This window comes from Pipistrellus kuhlii, unplaced genomic scaffold, assembly GCF_014108245.1.
Source record: "Pipistrellus kuhlii isolate mPipKuh1 unplaced genomic scaffold, mPipKuh1.p scaffold_m20_p_15, whole genome shotgun sequence".
NCBI lineage: Eukaryota > Metazoa > Chordata > Mammalia > Chiroptera > Vespertilionidae > Pipistrellus > Pipistrellus kuhlii.
In genome coordinates this window covers 33,166,612-33,187,680 of record NW_023425460.1, presented here as the reverse complement: position 1 = coordinate 33,187,680, position 21,069 = coordinate 33,166,612, and the positions used below count along the sequence as shown (strand labels likewise).

The window sequence follows — 21,069 nt, the reverse complement described above, 5'->3', positions numbered from 1 at the left end:
TTAGTCCGCAGACCGTCACTCTACCACTGAGCCAAACCGGTTTCGGCACTTTGAGCATTTTTACTGCTTTGTATCTCAGGGTTAACACTGCCCTTATAACATCTAAAATCTGAGATCAAAATGGTAAACACATCTACAGACCAACACTGGAAAGGCCAGGTGAAGATAGTGCACTGACCTGCTATTCTTCTGGGCTGGGGGACAAAGCTGACTTTTGCTGTGGAGCAAAGCTGCATTTGTATCTATGAACATTCCCAAGCCTAAGAACTTTAGCATGGCCCTCACTTTGCCTCAATTCCAAAGGGAGAGGCCATCTTGCCCCACAGAAATCTGGGAATCAGGAGGGACACAGTGTCCTAGGATAAACTTTTTTGTTCTGTTGTTGTTTTGTATTTGTTTGGGGAGTGGAGAGAGTTTTGTTCCTGGCACTTGGTTTTCCCTTCAAGCGAGAGGATAAGGAGGCCAGAAGGTGGCTTTGAACTTTTCAGGAGAAGTACCTGGCCCTGCCCTGGCCCTGTGTACATAAAGCATTTGGTTTCCAATCACTATGAAGAGAGAAACTTTCTGGAGCCAGGTAAAAAGTTAAGTAGACAAAACAAGAAATTCTTAGCTCAAGTGCTGATCTCACCACAGAAAACATGCCCATCTTCATCCAGACAGCAAGTTCAAACATAACCCAAAGTGGAAGGGGGACCATCGAAGGGCAGGCCCGGTGTGGAGCTGAGGGCTTCATCCCAGCATTCTCTGGAAGAAGCCACTGCTGAGTCACTAGATTCAGTCCGACAGTAGAGAAAACGGGATGAATCAATCAAACCAAACCAAGAAGTCTCAACCTTTCTTCCCAGCCATACTGAAAGAGTCTGAGGAGGAAGGAAAGCATATGGAATGGAGAGACATGAGCACTGGAGGACCTGGTTCAAAAAGTCGTTTTCACTTAATCTGCTAGGCCTTGGCCAGCCCACCTTACAGCCCTGTACTTCCAAGTTCTCCAAAGCACATTTTTAAAAAAAATTCATTTTTCCCTCCAAATCTGAATTTTAGGCTTCAGAAATAAGCAAACAAAAATAATAATTTGTTATTGGTGAATTTTAAACCAAAGTAGAGACAATAATACAATTAATTCCCATATACTCATCACTTGCCTTCAATAATAATCAACTCATGAACAATCCTGAATCATTTATGACCACTACCCCAACTTCCCAAATAGTCACTCCAAATATACATATTGTGTTTACCTTCAAGTCCAAGGTAAAAACAGATCCTCAAGTGAAGAGTCCATGTAATGGCACTTCTCTTTGCTTTATTTTCTAAGGCATCTTTCTTTGCTTTATGACTTTAAACAAGTCACTTAACTTCTCTGCATCTGTTTCTTTGTGTATCAAGACATGATGGTGTGATGATGCTACTGTATACCTAGCAGGGTAATTTTAGGATCAAATAAATAATTAAAATATGTAGCCCAGCTGGTGTGGCTCAGTGGTTGAAGGTCGAATGATGAACCAGGAGGTCACACATGGTTCAATTCCTGGTGAGGGCACATGCCTGGGTTTTGGTTCCCAGCAGGGGGCATGCAGGAGGCAGCCAATTAATGATTCTCTCTCAACACTGATATTTCTATCTCTCTCTATCTCCCTTCCTCTCTAAAATAAATAAAAAATATATTTTTTAAAAAGAATTAAAATACGTAAAAATTATCTTGTGTGCTGAAAGTACTATACAAATTAAGGAACCGTTACTTATTTGAAAGACTCTATCACTGGAAAGCAAGGCCACGTTTTACAGGAAACAATGAAGATGGAAGGCACAGTGGGAGGTAAGACACACAAAGTCCATCCACAGTGGCAGAGCAGATAGCTTCTGCGGGAGCCAGGATTCTAATTTTTGGCTTAGAAAACGAAACCCCCCCCTTCTTGGTACCTTAATTTACATCAAGAAACACAGCTACAGTATTTACGGATCACCTAGCTGTCCAAGATCACCTAGCTGAGTCAGACCTGGAAGAACCTGGGACAGAAAGCAAGAAGGGGAAGGAAGCAGGCGGTTTGTAGCCAGATAGGAGCCCGGCAGAAGTAGTTGTCAACACACTGGGTTAGAAGAAAAACCAGCATGTAGTAGGTGGCCTCTGGGTTCAGTGGGCTGAGCTCCTAGATCACCAGCCCCATTCCCATCACTTAAAGCCGCTCCGCAGAGCCCTGGGCCAGCAGATGCCCAGATTTACTAGAGCCACTTCAGAGACGGTGAGTATACTGTCTCTGGAGGCCTATCCATGTTAAGAAGTGCTTCCACATTCCAAAGAAAAGTTAACAGCTTTTTAGTTCTCTCCTCTGGGTAACAACAAAAAAGTCAAATTCCCCTTCCATATGGCAAGACCTCAAATATTTTTAAAACACCTGTTGTGCGTCATATTCACCATTCCTCACACCTCATCCCAAAGTCTTTTCTTCTTGACTAAAACGTTTCCAGTTTCTTCAGTTTTAAAGCCATTCCTTCCAGACCACAGTTTAAAGAACTCCTGCCAGTCTGAAAACACTCTTCCCTGGATATGCTCTGAGTTGTCAATGCCCCTCAGAGAACGCTGCACCAGGAGGGGCTGTTGTGTTGGAGATGGAACGTGAAGCAGACACTGGCTTCTGAGTACATGTGTAAAGAGCAAGACGCCCAGCTGTCTGTGTGTCTGCCCATGCACTTCCAAAGTTCCTATCAGATCAGACGCAGGAAGGGGCTTTAGCAATAACCAAATTTGGGGGATCTGTTATAAGAAGAAACAGCAGTGAATTATGAGTAATAACATTTTAGTGCTTAGGCCAGACTCCTTGCCAGGACATTTTTCTTCCTGCTGAGAGGGATGGAGTAGGGGCTGAATTGTGAGGGTAAGCTTGGAAGTGCATTTAACTGGGCTTTTGGAGAACCATGGAGTCCACTTAACTTACTAGGATAGCCCTCCAGTCTCAAAGAACTTCCTTCACACTGGAGTTAGGCCAGCCTTAAATTTACCAAAAGATGGATGACTCCTGTGACTTATTTTGTGGGCTTCAAAGAACACACAGCGTTTCCTTGGTGCTTGGGCTGCAAGTGGCCACAAGTACAGGTTGACAGCACTGGGGCTATCGTGACCAACGGCTGCCTCTGCAATCCCCTTTAGGACAAAGGCACATATACGCCAAACTGCAAATGTACACTCCTTATGACCCAGCCCTCCCATGTCAGAACTTTATTCTGAGATAACTGAACACAGTTGCCAACATGTACATACTAGGGCAATGGAAACTAATATGTGAACAGTCCTCAGAGCTGTTTAAAGTGGGGGAAATTGAAAACTATCTGAAAGTTCATCAAGAAGAGTCTGTTTATCCTGGGGGTGGGGGGTTCTGTTATCTTACAATCTATTATACTGATATAAGAAATACGTATTTGGTGGAAGAATATACCGTGCTCATTGATTGGTAGAATCAACATCACTGAAATGTCCATACTACCCAAAGCAATATAGATTCAATGCAATCCCCATTAAAATACCATCACATATTTCATAGACCTAGAACAAACTCTCCAAAAATACATATGGAATAAAAAACGACCCGAATAGCCACAGCAATCCCGAGAAAAAAGAACAAAGTTGGAAGAATTATAATACCACATATCAAACTATATTACAAAGCCACTGTCCTCAAAACTCCTTGGTCCTGGCATAAGAACAAACATATAGACCAAAAGAGAGAACCCAGAAATCAATCCAAGCCATTATACTCAATTAATATTTGACAAAGGAGGCAAAAGCATACAATGGAGTCAAGACAGTCTCTTCAATAAATGGTGTTGAGAAAATTGGACAAATAAATACAAAAAATGAAACTAGAACACAAACTTACACCATACACAAAAATAAACTCAAGATGGATAAAGGATTTCAATGTAAGACGGGAAATCATAAAAGTCTTAGAGGAATCCATAGGCAATAAAATATCAGACATATGTCGTAGCAATATCTTTACCAATACAGCTCCTAGGGCAATGGAAACTAAGGGAAAACAAACAAATGGGTCTACATCAAAATAAAAAGTTTCTGCACAGCAAAAGAAACCACCAACAAAGAAATAAGAGAGCCACTGCATGGGAGAACATATTTGCCAATGTTATCTCCAACAAGGGTTTAATTTCCAAAATGTATAGGGAACTCATACAACTTAACAAAAGGAAGATAAGAAATCCAATCAAGCCGAAACCGGTTTGGCTCAGTGGTAGAGCATTGGTCTGCGGACTGAAAGGTTCCGGGTTCGATTCCGGTCAAGGGCATGTACCTTGGTTGCGGGCACATCCCTGGTAGGGGGTGTGCAAGAGGCAGCTGGTCAATGTTTCTCTCTCATTGACATTTCTAGCTCTCTATCTCTCTCCCTTCCTCTCTGTAAAAAATCAATAAAATATAAAAAAAAAAAAAAAAAAGAAAAGAAAAAAAAAGAAATCCAATAAAAAAATGAGCAAAAGACCTAAACTGACACTTTTCAAAAGAGGATATATAGAAAGCCAAGAGACATAGGAAAACATGCTCAAAGTCATTAATCATCCAAGAGGTGCAAATCAAACGACAATGAGGCACTATCTCACTCCTGTCAGAATGGCTACCATCCACAAATCAACAAACAAGTGCTGGTGAGAATGTGCACTATTGGTGGGAATGCAGACTGATGCAGCCACTGTGGCAAACAGTATGGAGTTTCCTAAAAAAATTAAAAATGGAACTCCCATTTGACCCAGTTATCCCACTTCTAGGAATATATCCCAAGAAATCAGAAACATCAATCAGAAAGGATATATACACCCCTATGTTCGTAGCAGCACAATTTATAATAGCTAAGATTTGGAAACAGCCTAAGTGCTCATCAGCAGGTGAAAACTGTGATATATCTACACAATGGTACATCTACAAAACTGTGGTACTATACTACTGTAAAAAAAAAAAAAAAAAAAAAAAAGGAACTCTTATCATTTGCAATAGCATGGATGGACCTGGAGAGTATTATGCTAAGTGAAATAAGCATCAGAGAAAGATAAATATCACATGATCTCACTCATTTGTAGAATATACTGGAAAACATAAACTGATGAACAAAAATAGATCCAGAGACACAGAAGCATCGAACAGATGGTCCAACCTCAGAGGGAAGGGGGGTGGGGAGGATAAGAGATCAACCAAAGGACTAGTATGCATGCATATAAGCATAACCTTTGGACACAGTCAGTAGAGGGGTGAGGGCATGTGCTGAGGGGTGGGAGTGGCCCGGGAAAGGCCAATGGTGGAAAAATAAAACATATTTAACACTTTAAATAATAAAGAATTTAAATTAACTTTTAAAAACAAGAAAGAAAGAAATATGTATTTGGGACTTTAACTCCAGCTTCTGGCCAGAGCTCCCCAAATTTTTGTAAGATACAGACCCATAGAAGCTAAATGAATTTGTCTCAAATCAAACAGCAGCTCAGTAGAAGATGCATTCACACCTCCTCCAACAAACCTCTTGCAAATATGATCCCCCTATCATGGGCCATCGCACAGGCCCCAGCTAAGGCAATTAATTTCAAAAGGCTATCTCATAGAGACTTAAAGATGGCCACTCCTCTACTTTGGTCGTTATTCAAAAGTGGAAAATGATCTCTAAGTCTGGGATTGGCAGACTTTTTCAGTAAAAGGCCAGATATCAAATTTTTAGGCTTTGAGGGCTGCATATCTGTCATAACTACTCCACTCTGCTGTTGTAGCAGCAAAAAAGTCACAGATAATATGTAATGGGCATGGCTATGTCCAATGAAATTTTATTTACAAAAACAGGTGGCCATTAGGATTTGGCCTCCAGGCTTGTACTTTGCCAGCCTCTGCTCTTAAGGTTGAAGTCTTCCCTAAAAGTATCCAGATTTAGATACTGGCTAGATAGAATCTAGTTTACATGCAAACCGCTTAAGGCATAAGCTCACTTCTGAAGGGCTGACCTGTTCTTTTCCAGTGGAGTGGGAATATAATCCTTTAACTATTAACCTTAAATCTTGGGAGGGAACAGAGAAATCAGGGATTGTCCTGCTTTCTAGTTGTGGTCAGTATTACTAACAGATGAAAGGGAAAATATTTTACAGATCCATAGCAACCAGAAAAGAAGATAACTCAGGCTCAGGGAAAGAAAATGTCAAGAAAATAAAAAAGAGTATGAGGAAGAAAAATGATATTAATATAATCAGGCAGCTCCATTTGGCTTCAGTTAGCTAACTGGAGCAATGGGCAGCTTATCCAAACCAGTAAACGAGAGAACTCGACAGCTCTCACTGGAATAATGGAGCGTCTCCTTTCAGAAAACTTTACTTGGGGCAAAGATATTAAGATCATATACACTTGGGACGTCTAGAGAAAAAAGGTGGGTAAGCTGTTGATGAGAAGCTGAACTACAGCCCCACCATAACTCACACTTGGGGATATTCTCTAAGCTCCTTACTCAATCTTCCTGACTTCCTCACTCACCTGCAGAGCAGGAGTCAGGAAGCAAACCCATTCTACCTCCTGGATCTGGAAGGAGAGCCCTGTGGTATGCTGTGGGAGGTATGTGGGGGCTAACACCTCTAAGAGAGAAGAGGGGTCCCTCTCTAGACTGGAGAGCCAGGACTGTACCGAGCTATGGCCCCAAGGATTAGAATGAGAAGAGAAAAATCTATGACTCCGTGGCTATGCTCTAAGTGCTGCAACAGCTCCAGCATCTTCTGGGGAAAAGCCACTCTTAAAATACAGGCAGAAAAGTCTTGACACTGCAAATGCAAGCACATCTTAATATACATTTTTTAAAAGGAGGTTTTATACTTCCCAATCTGGTCATTTCACCTTCCTCCTTAAAATGCCTTCACAGCTTTGCACTGCCTTCAGAATCAACTCCAGACTTTCATCACGACTCAGTACAAGTGCAAGACCCCACACTTTCCCAAGCCTGCCAGGCCTCCGGCTTTCCCTGAGCTCCTTTCTCTCCCGCACCTCCCTCCAGCCACAGGAGCCTTCTGCCAGTTCCTCGTGTTCCTCCACATGCTATTCCCTCTGCCAAAAAAATAAAATAAAATAAAAATAAAAAATCTCTCCTTGCTGTTAGTCCTGTCCTTGCCCAGCTCTTCAATCCAAAAATGAGTCTACTGCCTTATTCTTTTGGTGCACCCTGATCTTTCCTTCAGTGGTCTATGGAATCAAATACTTATCTACCTGTGGTTTCAGTGTCTCTCTCCACTGCCTATGGCAGGGGTCGGATATATGTGACAGAGTCCTTGGCATGTAGCAGGCTCTTAAAGAAAAAATAAAACTATGGAAAGAGCTCCTTCCCCCCAAGTCTTGTTTTCATTTAAAATGGATTCTTAGAGGCTCAGAGGCTACAGCATGCAAACCAGCGCTGGGGAGAGCATCCAGGGGCTCATTCCTGCCACTCACCAGCTGCAGGCCACCACCTCTCTGAGCCCATTTCCTCATCTGAAAAGTGGCAAGGTTGCAAGTTCAATCTCCAGTCAAGGCACATACAAGAATCAACCAATGAATGCATAAGTAAGTGGAACAATAAATTGATGTTTCTGTCTCAAAAAGTCAATTAAAAAATAAATTTAAAAAGGCCTCAACAGAAAACGCCTGAGTTGCATGTGTAATTTCACTTTTGGAAAGGTAGGAGGAGGCAAAACTCAAGAAAACTCCACAATTCATTGAGATTCTTTATATAAAATTTGACCTGCTGTCAATATTTGAAAAAGTCTCTGATTTGAGGCGGTACACTGTATCTCTCACCACTTCCAACTTCAGAGAAAGGAAGCCTGAGGGATGGGTTCCTGGGCTAAATCTAAGCTGCATGAAACTGTGTAAGAGCTTCCTAACGCCAAACGTATGTCATTGAACATGAATTAACAATCTCTCAGGCCAAATAACCTAAAAATGGGAATCAATTATCAAGGACTCAAGAGAGGACTTCATTGCTATAAATATAATTTTATATAACAATTATTCTGTTGTTTGTTGAAAACAACTGTAACATTTACTAAATGATTACAACAATATTCTTTTTAAAAATATATATTTTATTACTTTTTTTTTACAGAGAAGAGAGAGGGATAGAGAATCAGAAATATCAATCGGCCGCCTCCTGCACAACCCCCACTGAGGATGTGCCCGCAACCAAGGTACATGCCCTTAACCAGAATCGAACCTGGGACTTTTCAGTCCTCAGGCTTACGCTCTATCCACTGAGTCAGACCGGTTTCAGCTACACCAATATTCTAATAATATAATTACTAGTATTCATCTGCAATGGCTATTAAAATGTAAAATGTTCATTTCCCTTTTTGGGACTTTATCTCATAGAAATACTTAGACAGGAGTATAGACACACAAATACGAAGATGCTCAATGCAGATTTGTGGTAGGGAAAAAATGGAAATCACTCAAATGCCCAACAACAAGAAACTGGTTACTAAATAAAACATAGTACAGCTTAATAAAAAAAATATATATATATTGACATAGGAAGATGTCCAAAATATATGAAGTAAAAAAAAAACAAAAAAACAAACTAGCTGAAAAACAGTATAAAAATCATGGTCCATTTTTATAAAATGTTAGTTTTTTTAAAATTATTTTTATTGATTTCAGAGAGGAAAGGAGAAGGAGAGAAAGATAAAAATATCAATGATAAGATAGAATCATTGATTGGCTGCCTCCTGCATGCCTCACACTGGGGATCAAGCCCACAACCTAGGCTTATGCCCTGACCAGGGATAAAACTGTGACTTCCTGGTTCATAAGTCGATGCTCAACCACTGAGCTACCCAGGCCAGGCTAAAATATTAATTCTATATAGAACATGTTCTGGAAAGAAAATCTGAAAATAGAAACACCAACTTTTTTTTCCAGTGGAGAATGACTTAGGATTTTCATTTCCTGTGTCATATAGTTCTATGTTTCAGTTTTTATAATGAGAAACTATCCTATATAATAAAAGCCTAATATGCTAAGTGTCCAGTCATCCATTCAATCAATCAAAGCGTAATTATGCTAATGACATGCTAAGGCCACTCAACCACTTGCTATGATGTGCACTGACCACCAGGGGGAAGACGCTCCGACCAGTAGGTTAGCTTGCTGCTGGGGTCCGGCCAATCAGGACTGAGTAAGACAGGCTGGACACACCCTGGAGATCTCCCTCGGTCCCTCCCCAGCTGGCCAATCTCCCATGTCTCTCCTCAGCCCCGATTGTGCACTGGTGGGGTTCCTCGCAATCCAGGACCCCTCAGGGATGTCAGAGCCGGTTTCAGCCCAATCCTGCAGGCCAGGTCAAGGGACCCTACTGGTGCACGAATTCGTGCACTGGGCCTCTGGCTTATTTTATAAATGGGAAAAGGAAAATAAAAATAAAGTCTCTGTTGGCGTTAGTCTGTCAATACCAGAGTTTGGTCAGTCACCAGCAATGACGGTTCAGGAGGCTCACAGCACATCCTGTCTCCCTTCTTGGGACGGAATCACAAACTGTGCCGACTCAGCATAAGTCATGAGGTTGCCATTAAACAGCAACAAAGGCACTTGAATTTCCAGTGTCAGTTACAAGGTTGGGGGGCCATATTTCTCCTAAAACTCCAGTGAAATTGCCTTGGAATTTGTGGTTAAAGCCTACCAATGGCAGAACTGAGAGCAGACAGCCTATCTAGCAGAATTCTAAAGCGCAGCTGAGAAAAAATGATTTCTTTCTAATGAAACCCAGAGGATGGGGGGCAAGGGAGCAGTCACTGGCAATCTGAGAAGAAAGAATAAGCAGATCATAAAATTAAAAGGGAATGGGAAAGTAAGAGAAACTGGCTTCAAGGTAGGAAGGAAAGAAGTTGGATACCTATTGGTGAAGTCACTGATGTAAATTACTGCAGAACTTTCCAAATGATACATCCCGATATGGTTCTAAATCTGCTGTAGCAGGTGAAACAAGGACAGCTATCCTGTCCTCACGCCTGGAACATTCTCTCTCCATATGACACTTTTGTACTGGCCTACCATCCTGATCAATATGGAAGGTTCCTCTGACCCCAGGAAGGGCTGGCGCTTCTCGGGTAGGAGTACAGATACTGTTTGCCACCTGATGGTCATTCCCCTTCTTATTAACAGAACTCCTATTTTCTTCCTCTGCTTTTCCTTAGCATGACCTTCAGGGAACCAGGGGCCCAGCCCCGGCCCTTAGGAAGTGAATATGATTAGTAAACCGATAAGGCTGTCTCACTTTCCTGACATAACTCTAGCCAATGAGAAGCAAGGGGAGATCAATGAGGGCAGTTCTGTGTAGGTTTTTTATGTTTCTTTATTGATTTTTAGAAAGAGAGAGGAAAGGGGGGAGAGGGAAAGGAAAAGGAAGAAGGAAGGAAGGGAAGGAGGGAACGAGAGAGAAACATCAATTTGCTGTTCTATTTATTTATGTATCCATTGGTTGATTCCTGTATGTGCTCTGACTGGGGATCAAACACACAGCCGTGGTGTATCAGACCATGCTCTAACTAACTGAGGTACATGGCCAGGGCCTCTGTGGAGGTTTGGATTGGTCTTTAAAAAGGTGTACAGGAGTGTTCTTTTATTGCTGATAGACTCTGCGAATCAAGTGTGATGCCAGGATGCTAGGACTTATGGTAGTCATCTTTGGAATCCGAGGGAAATGGTTTAAAAAGACAAGCCAAAGTGCTGAGGAAGGCAGAGCAGGAAGTTACAAGGAACTCAGGGCCATAGTACACTGTTGAAGAGATGACAACTGATCCTGGAACTGCCCCACCTCCAGATGACTTGCTATGTAAGATAAGTGCCCTTGTTGTTAAGCCATTTTAGTCAGGGTGTTCTGTTACTTGGGAGTCAAACCCATCCCAGCATATACAACAACACAGAACAAAAGATGCCTGCTATCCATCAATTCTCTAATGATTCAACTTCCAAGCATAACTGCACAGCTGGATTACAAGGGTATTAGATTCCCCTTTGGCCCTGTGAGAGCAACTGATTTTGCCTACCCAGAACTAGACCTATTCTTTTTCTGCCAGCAGTTACCTTTTGCTTTAAAGGACTTCTACTCCATGTGGTTAGAAGTAGGGTTGGGGGGAAGAACGGGACTTTAAACATAAACACTGGTGCTCCTCTGGACCACGACCACCAACTAGGGTGGTCACATGACCCAGATGGAACTAATCTGAGTCCTTCCCCAGAATTAATGTAGGAATGTTGAAGGAAAGGCCTTCTGCCTGCTGGGACTACAAACAGAGAAACAGAAACTCTGATGGGGGGGGCGTTCATCCTTCCTGGCACATGGGGAGAGTCAGTCTGTAGTATGTGGCCAACACAAGAGTCAGAGCCCTGGGGACACTTTGAACACAGAGATCAAGCCATGCCTGAAACCCTGAATGTCCGTTACCTATACCAATAATGTCTGTTATTAAGATAATTGGAGTTAGGTTTCTGTTATTTTCTTATAACTAGAAGCATCACAACTAAAATAAACACCAACCAGCCCCACGCCCACATTGAATCCTTTACTTTCTCTGGCTATTCTTTCCCAGGCCTCTCTCATTTCTACTTCCCATCTCTGAGCAAACCAACCAAAAGGTATCCATCTTCCGGAAGGTCAGGCTACTGTACAGGACCCTTCGGAGTCATTTCTCATAGCAGCCTTCAGAGGCAGCCGCACGTAGCCCCACAGCTGGGGGCAGCCATCACCAGCCCACCCCAGAGTCTCCTCGTCCTTTTTCCCTTGCCTACCACTTCCCTGATGCTATTTCCGAGCCTGGATGGTAAGGCTGTGGATGCCTTTTAGATCTGGAAAAGCAGGTCTAAGCATTCCACTTACTTGATAACACTGCTCTGCATGTTCTCTCATGCAAATGGGAGGGGTGCACCACATAAAGTCACTGAGTTGAAGATGGACAGCACAAGTGAGGCAAGACCAACAAACAGAATTCCGCTGCTAGTTACATATGTAGGTATATCTATGTACACATCAAACATAAAATACATGTTCTGTATAATAACATCTGTGTAAACTTTGCAGTGTAACCAATCAGGGGGCAGAACAATGCCTACACATCTCAAGGGAGGTTCTCCGAGCATCAGGGCGCCCTGCTCTGAGGAAACTGAAACACCTAAGCCCAATCCTACAAAACAGTTACAATAAGGGGCAGACATTCTCACTATAAAAAGATTCTTTACTTTATGAAAGGATGTACCACAGGTCCCACGAAACTGCCTGGGCTCCATTGCATTTAGAATAGGATCTGATTTGTAGAAGGCTGTACAGATACTGTCAACTATATAATCAAGGAGCCACAGTTGAACTGAATTTTTGTTGTTGTATAATGTGATGAACAAAACCAGTTAATTTTATTTGTATCACTAATAACGACTTTCTTTTTTCTTTTCTTTATTTCTTTTTTGTTGTTGATAATCCTCATCTGAGGATATTTCCCCCCTTGATTTCTAGAGAGAATGGAAGGAGAGGAAGAGGAGAGAGAGAAACATCCATGTGAAAGAGATACACTAACTGATGGCTTCCCACAAGCACCCTGACCAGGACCAGGGAGTGAACCTACAATCCAGGTATGTGCCCTTGACTGGGAATTGAACCTGCCAACCTTTAGTGTATGAGCCAAATGCTCCAACCGCTGAGCTACTCCGGCCAGGGCACTATTACTGATTTTCTGTGTGGGATAAAAGTGATAGCACCAAATGTCATCATATCAGTTGAGGCAGGTAATTGATCCAAGATAAGCAAGGCATTTCCTTCCTAACAGGGTTTTACTGTTAAATGGAGTATTTATTGTCACACACAAAAAAGACCAAAGTATTCACCTTATTGATCCATATAAAGTTTTAAAAACAGAGTAATAATAATTGCAGGTAATATTATATACTTCTTACTACATAACTGTCCTAAATTTTTTACAGGTATTAAACTCATTTCATTCTCTTAATAACTTCCTGTGTAGCTACTATTATTAAATCTGCGTTATAGATGAGTAAATGGGTTACACTGCCCAAGGTCAGGAGGCAGTAACTGGAAGACCTGAGATCAAATGCAGGCAGTCTGGATCCAGGGGCCACGCTCTTAACCATCATACTATGCTGCTCCCTTGATCTGGCAGTCATTTGCAAGATGGCAAACAGTACAGGGAGAGGTGTGGAAATGGACACTACTTATTAGGCGTTTGCCCTCCTCGATTTTCCACATGATCCTGAATATTCAAGCAAGGTATCATGGAGCTCAGAGATCATGCAATCACCCATATGGATGACTGGCAAATCTCACCTTCTAGCCCGAGACATCCAGCAGCCCAGACATCAGCTGAGCTACAGGCAACATGGCATCATGGTTATAAGAACGGCATTAGTGTTACGCTGCCTAGACTCAAATTCTGCCTTTGCACCTACTAGAGCTCTGATCTTGAACACGCTACGTCACCTCTCTATAAATCTGGTATAACACAGTGCCTCACTCCCATATGAATGCATAAATAAGTGGAACAACAAATCAATGTTTTCTCTCTCTCCCTGAAAATAAATTTAAAAAAGAAGAAGAAGAACTCAGAGGAGCCTACAAAAGTTTTTTTTTAAATTAAGTTGCAGATATCATATCATTGCATTCATAAATACTTCAGCTATTATCTCCTAAGAACACGGACATTAACCATAATAATGTATGTATCATACCCAAGGAACTTCACAGTTGCACAATACAATTATCTAATACACAGTATGTATTTCTATTTTTCCAAGTGCCCTACAAATGAACTTATTTTTTCAATTTAGGACCCAATCCAGGATCATAAGTGCATTTAAACTGTCGTTTCCTTCAATTTAGGATAGTCCCCACCCCTTGTCTTTTTATATCTTTCACTAGAGGCCCGATGCACGAAGATTCCTTGGCTGCCAGCATCGGCTTCCCTCTGGCACCTGGGATGCCGGCCTTTGCTCTGGCCATCGACTTCTGCCTTCACTCCGGCCCTGCCACCCTCCTATAGCTCCTTCCACCTCCTGCCACCCCCCTCATAGCAGACTTCTCACCCTGCCCAGGCTGCTCCATGCCTGGAGTAGTCAGGGTGGGGTGGAATGGCTGCTGCCATATTTGTTGTATCAATTTGCATATTCCCTCCTTATTGGCTGTGGGCACTGCCAGATTTGTCATGGAGTGATGGTCAATTTGCATATTCCATCTTTATTAAATAGGTTAGGACTGACATTTTTTGAAGAGTCTAGGCAGTTGTCTTATAAAATGTCCCACAATCTAGCTGAAACCAGTTTGGCTCAGTGGATAGAGCGTTGGCCTGCGGATTGAAAGGTCCCGGGTTCGATTCCAGTCAAGGGCACGTACCTTGGTTGCGGGCACATCCCCAGTGGGGGTGTGTGCAAGAGGCAGCTGGTCGATGACTCTCTCTCATCGACATTTCTAACTCTCTAACTCTCTTAATTCCTCTCTGTGTAAAATCAATAAAATATATTTTAATTAATTAATTAATTAATTAATTAAATGCCCCACAATCTGGATTTGTCCATTTGCTCAGAATTCAATTCATATGAAACATTTTTTTGGAAAAGTGCTACATAGTTGATATTTTATACTTCACACTGCAATGCACAAGGAGGTACCTAACAACATAATTTGTTTCATTATTGGTGTTGCTACATTTGATCATTTCCTTAAAGTGATAGCTTCCCAAATCATTTCATTATAAAGAAATTCTTTGGAGAGAAACCAAGATGGCAGCATGGGTAAACACCTGAACTGCTGCCTTGCACAACAATTTCAAAACTACTACTATTGTAAAAGACATCATCCAGAACCACAGGAAGGCTGGCTGAGTGGAATTCTACAACTAGAAGGAAAGGGAAAAGCACACCGAGACTCAGAGGAGCAGCAGAAGGCAGAGGTACAGAAGCACCCATTCTCTCTCTCTCTTTCTCTCTCTCTTCCCTCCCTCTCTCCCTCCCTCCTTCCCTCCCTCTCTCCTTCCCTCCTCCCCCTTCTCTCTCTTCCTATTCACCCAATCCTTAGTCAAGATTAACATGTATCCTTGAGGCCCCAGAGACTGAGATGGTTTAGGCCACTGGCAGCAGGGAGCCAGGACCAGGCTAATTATGGAAAATGGGGCAGACAGAGAAGAGCTAATCCATTCCATGCCCAAGTTGGCCTTTGGCTCAATGGAAATCAGAAGCATGGCTGGCAGACTGTAACAGGACTCAGGGTATCAGAACAGCAGCAAGGATTCTCACTTGCTGCCAGAGGTCATAGTGGCATATCCTTCTCCTCCATGTCCCAGGTAGCTTTCCACCCAAAACATCAGGCAAAACAAATCACCCTCATGGTACAAATGGGGTGTAGTACTCCCAGGAAAGGTCACTCTGCAGACATCAAAGCATACCTGTGAGTTCCAAAGACAACCAAATCCATGACAGTAAAACCACCAACCAACCATCTCCTGGGGCTCTTACCTGATTGGAACACGTATCTGGCCAAGCCCTGCATTAGCTCTGCTGGCCATGTTGGGGGAGCAGACTCCCCTGTTTCTCTCTTCAGGCGAAATGTCAACTCAAAGCCAAAACCACTAGGCCCATCTGTTCCTGTAAATCTAAAAGAAATAAAAAACAAATGTTTTTAGTTCAACTACCTTAGGAAAAAAACAATAATACTGTTTGGAAAGCCTAATTGAAGTTCTCCCTTATTCTTGGTGGCCTCAGCATCTAAACCCCTTAGTCAGAGGAATATCCCATTGTGTGAGCCTCGAGGTCAAAAAGGACCTCAATAAGGAACCAGAACTCACCTCACCTCCAGCCAGCTACAACACTTGTGTATGACCTTAGCCCAGCCAATCAAATTCCCCTCCTGGCACCCTAAATTATGAGTTCCACATTTTGTGGCTCTGGAGCATTCCTTTCTGTGTGATTGAGGGCCTACCCTTCCCTATTCATGCTCCATATTCCTTCAAGTTGTTAATAAGCATCTACTAAGTTTGCTAAGGTTCAAGTCCTGCTGTATGCTTGTGAGGATGAGACCCTTTCTCTGCTCCCACCCCCACCTTGGCCCACAAGAGTGCATTTTCAGATAGGTCCCAGGACAGATTCCAAATACTGGGAGGCCTGCATATTCTTTTTATTTTTTATTTTTATTTTTTTCGGCTATTTTCATTTTCTTTTTAAAGAGAGGAAAGGAGAGAGACAGGGAAACTTGATTTGTTGTTCCATTTACTTAGACATTCATTGGTTGATTCTTATTCTTGTATGTGCCCTGACTGGGGATTGAACCCTTAGGCTTAGCACATTGAGATGATGCTCTAACCAACTGAGCTATCCAGCCTGGGCCTTGACTCTTAATTTACCTGCAACTTTTGGGTTATATTCCAGTGTTCATAAAATCAATATATAAATGAAATAGGTGAAAGATAATGCAGATGATGTTCGTTTAATCTCATCGAGTCTGAATTTCGCTATAGCATGTGTCAATAACCAACCCTTTTTATTGCTGAATAGAATCCCCTTATAGTGATATGCTGCACTTTATTTACCCACTTGCCTGATGATGAGCTATGGAGTTATTTCCAGAATTTTGTTATTATAAATAATGTTATGAACATTGATGAATAAGTCCTTTTGTTGATATATATCTTCACATATTGTAGGTAATTACTCAAAAGTGGATTTTTTTTTTTAGTGAAACTACAAAACAGTTTTCAAAATAGTTCACAGCCTTTATAATTTTACGTGTGTGTGTGTGTGTGTGTGTGTGTGTGTGTGTGTGTGTGGTAATCTATAGTTATTTATATGAAAACTGTCTATCTGCCTACCTATTACCTATCTATGAAAACTATCTGTATAAAAGCCTAGGGGACTGTTATAACTGACTGACTGGAACTACTGGCCAGTCACTATGATATGCACTGACCACCAGGGGGCAGACACTCAACGTAGGAGCTGCCCCATGGTGGTCAGTGCACTACCACAGGGGGAGTGTGGGAGGCCTGCATATTCTATGTGCATTCATTAATCAGCACAAAGAATTTCTAAAATCTGGCAGCCCATGGGCACTCTTCAATCACTGGAACCTTCAGGAAGCAAAGTTTGCCCTCTCTTCCCATCTAGGCGGCCCAGAATGACCAGTTACTGCCTCTGCAGCCACAGTCATCACAGTGATGACGAGGCAAGGAGCACCTGCCTCCCTGTCTGCTAGGAAGTGTTCAGGAGCCGTAAGTCTCCAGCGAAGTCCCTGGAATGGACTTCTGCGAGAGGAGAGAGGGAAATTATATGGATTAGAGAGCAAGGCCTGGTTGCGGGGTGTGTGTGTGTGTGTGTGTGTGTGTGTGTGTGTGACACACCTCCCTAGGTGAGGGGAGCACCAGGGAGAGTTCCTGAGAGCTCAGGAGGTCTGCCAGCATGGGAAGTATTAAAAGCTAAAATGTGTTCATGATATAATTTTCAGTAATTAGATCTTGTACAAACATGAGCTACAATGATTATACACATGTTAGTTCCTCAGCATACAAATACAAACCATAAACTAAGATGACAGCCCACACCTCCTTGCCAGCCAAGCTACTGGAACAGGCTTGAAACGGAGGGGAGAATTCTGAAGGGATAGTGACAGCCAATGCTGAACCCTGGAATTTCATGTGGCATCTTTACATCGTCATCATCATCATCACCACCACGAACCCCAAAAGACCAGGCCCAGAAACTAGAGAGAAAGATATTCAAAGTCTCAGGAGCTCTGACACCAGCCCTACCCGGTTGTGTGCCTGGATGAACTCAGGCTTCCTGCACATGCTGTGGTGAGGAGATTACCTCTCACAGCTAAATTCTCTCAAGGACTGAAAAGGAACCCATCCTTAAAGTCACCATGGCCATACCCAATTCTATGCAAAGGAGGTGTCCATGGCTTGCATTTGCTATGAGCATTTAACAGTGTGGGAAATAAAATCCATTTTGAGGGTACACGCCTTGAGTTTTGGATACCACACAAGAAGATGCTTGGCAGGAAGCAGTGTAAACTATAATATTTCTTTCCTTGCTGAACTGCCCTGTTTGGGGGCAATGCCATGCAGGAAGGCTGAGGAAACAGCTAAGCAAATTGAGGCTAGAAGACCTGCTTCCCAAGGGCTGCGGATACGACAGGAGTGTGAGGAACTGGGGTAATGCAAGACTGACTGGGAGCTAAAACTCTACAAAAGGAGCTGGGTTACTAGGTCAAAGGGAAGATTTCAAGCAGCCACCAATTAGAGGAGCTTTGTAAAATGTATGAGACGATTACTCCAGGCCTTTCGTGCTGGGCCAAGAAAAATACATGATTTCTAACCACAAAAACTTGAGAAACAGACTTAAAAAAACACGTTCCTTGGCATGTGCAATAGGGGGAACCCTTGGATGCAGAGAGAGAAAAATAATGTATCCAAGCAGCACCACTTTCTTGAGGAGGGTTGTGCACACATGCACATGTACACCATCTGCCTGCACACAGGGTGCTTTCTAGGCCAGTTGTGTGGTGGGCAGGCCAGCTTTCATGGGACTGACTGGGAGGGGCAGGCCCATCCAGATGGTCTCCACCTGGGTTTGATTACCACCCACCAGGCTGGCTGAACACAACCTCTAAACTCTGAAACATGAGTTTGGAATGGGCCTGCCTCAGGATAAACACACAACCTGGGGCCTGTCAGGTCTCTCTCAAAGCAGACTGCTTAGGCAATAGCCAAGTGACAGAGTCATTCAGTCTTTAAAGTCCCCAGCAGGGGCCTGGCTTGGTCTGTATTTCCTCAACATGAGAGCTTCTCCAGCCAAAGCTGTTTTGTTTGACCAGAGGATGAAGCCCCTTTTCTAGGAGCAGCTGACTCTCGCATCTTCTGGGAAAGGAAGACGAGAGAAAATCAGCATGTGTGGCAGAAAGTGGGATCTGGATTAGAGCAAAAGATTTTTGCTAAAAAACTGGTTGGTGGAGTTTCTTACAACAGGAATTAAAAACAACAACAAAAACATTACAGATTCTCCCCTCACTCACTCACTACCAGGAATCACCAGGGCTGCGGGGTTCTAACTGTCTTGTTGCAGAAGTATGAGTAAAATGGCCCCTAAAAATTGTTTCCAGCTAAAGAACTGACCCTGCTCACTGAGGTGCCCAGGGGACAGGCTGGCTTTGTCCTAGGCACGGCGAGCCTAGGCAAGGCTGTGCCAGCCTTAAGAGTAACATCAAACCTGCTGGCAGGAAGAACATGTGCCTTGAATCCTAGATACAGTTGCCCAATCCCTGGAACCTGCCCAAAGGTCTGTCTCAAAGCATCTGACTAAGAAGGTATCACTCGGCCTCCAAGAGGCAAAAATGACCGCTAACGTCAGGCGGAAGATGAATAGAGGAGACTTTCCCGACGTTGGATTCCTCCCAGAACCCTCAATTAGGCCTTGGATTCTTCCTGACTGCTATCACGCTTTGAGTGACAGCCATTATTACAACAGAATTCAGTAAATAATTACTAAATTAACATTTGCAAATATGATGTTTTTATTTTTAACAGTTCACAATTATTGACATTTCATTAGCTATTTTAAAATGGTATTTGATAATTACAAAAGTACTATATATAATATTTATATACTATGTGTAAAATATTATAAAATTCTTTTGAAATACGTTTATATAGTAATATTCTGATATAGCTAAGATTTTTTTTTAAATTCCAGCTATAATATATTAATTTTATATAATCTAAAAAAAGAAGAAAAAAAAAGAATGTGCCCTAGCCAAAGAATGGTATGCTCAATTGGCTGGAGTGTCCCCCCCTGAAAGGTAGTATTCGATTCCTGGTCAAGGCACATACCCAGGTTGCAGTTTTAATCCTTGGTCAGGTCATATTTGGGAGGCAGCTGATAAATGTTTCTCTCTATCTCTCTCTCTCTTCCTCTCTAAAATCAATTTTTAAAAAATAGAGAAAAAACAAGGTGGTAAGGGGGTTGAGGGACTGGGGGAAAAGGTGAAGGGATTAAAAAGTACAAACTGGAAGTTAAAAACAATCATAGGGATATAACAGTCACCTCTGCCAAGAAGAAAGGAAATATAATCAATATTATTGTAATAACTATAGTGTCAAGTAGGTACTAGACTTATCAGGGGAATCACTTCATAAGTTATATAAATGTCTTACCATTATGCTATAAACCTGAAGCTAATATAATATTGAATGTCAACCATAATTGAAACATTTTAAAAGAAATTTAGAAACAAGAAAGAGTAAGAAAAAACCCAACAGCTAAGACTGCACCCTCACACTGAGCTGGAAGTCTGAGGAGGCTACCGTGCAGGCCAGTCACATTTGAGGTTTTTTGGTGTTTTGTTGTTAATCCTCACCGAGAATTTTTAGAGAGAGCGGAAGAAAGAGGGAGAGACAGAGAGAAACACCGATGTAGGAAAGACACATCAATTGGTTGCTTCCTGCATGCACCCCGGCCAGGATCGGGGAATCTCCAACCGAAGAACATGCCCTTGACTAGAATGGAACCTGAGTCCCTTCAGTCCACAGGCCAACGCTCTATTCACTGAGCCAAACTGACTAGGGTACCATTGAGTTTTAACTCTGAGTAGGAGATGCTCTTTCCACTACATGCCATCCAACCAGATATAGGGAATGCATTTGCCTCGCTCAGGTTGATGTTTCCTGAGATCCCTTGCTTGGAGCCAAGGAGCACATTCCCACAGCATTCCACAAGTTTAAAAATAGTAGCTTCCAGGACTGATTCAGCTGATAATCCAGCCAAGCAATCTCACCTGGCTTCCAACACTTAGGGTGGCTTAACTCTATCCCAGTGGGCAAAGAGCTTCCCAGACTGAGACACTAAACTGAACAAAAACACCAAGCCCAGAGCAGCATACCCTTTCTCTGCAGGGCGGTGAAAACTCACCGTTCACTCTCCCCTAGTGGAGACCTACTGTACCTTGTCCCGCCACTCCTAGCGGCCATCAAAGAACTGAAAGGTCAGTCAATACCCTGGGGGATTTCAAGCCAACTGGATGCTCTCTAGGAATTTCG

General features: G+C 42.6%; 1 protein-coding gene across 10 annotated transcripts in view; it reads right to left on the bottom strand.

Annotated features, from left to right (window-relative positions):
• The window catches only part of SUFU (SUFU negative regulator of hedgehog signaling), an 82,268-nt gene that overhangs the window by 48,125 nt on the left and 13,074 nt on the right, over nt 1-21,069 (bottom strand). For all 10 annotated transcript variants that reach the window (XR_006741717.1, XR_004987982.2, XR_004987979.2 and 7 more), the window contains exon 3: nt 15,500-15,636. Coding sequence is in view for 6 of the 10 variants with exons in the window: in XM_045582044.1 (XP_045438000.1) it covers nt 15,500-15,636 (137 nt within the window). In the remaining 4 variants the exon portion in view is untranslated. The remainder of the gene's footprint in view (nt 1-15,499; nt 15,637-21,069) is intronic.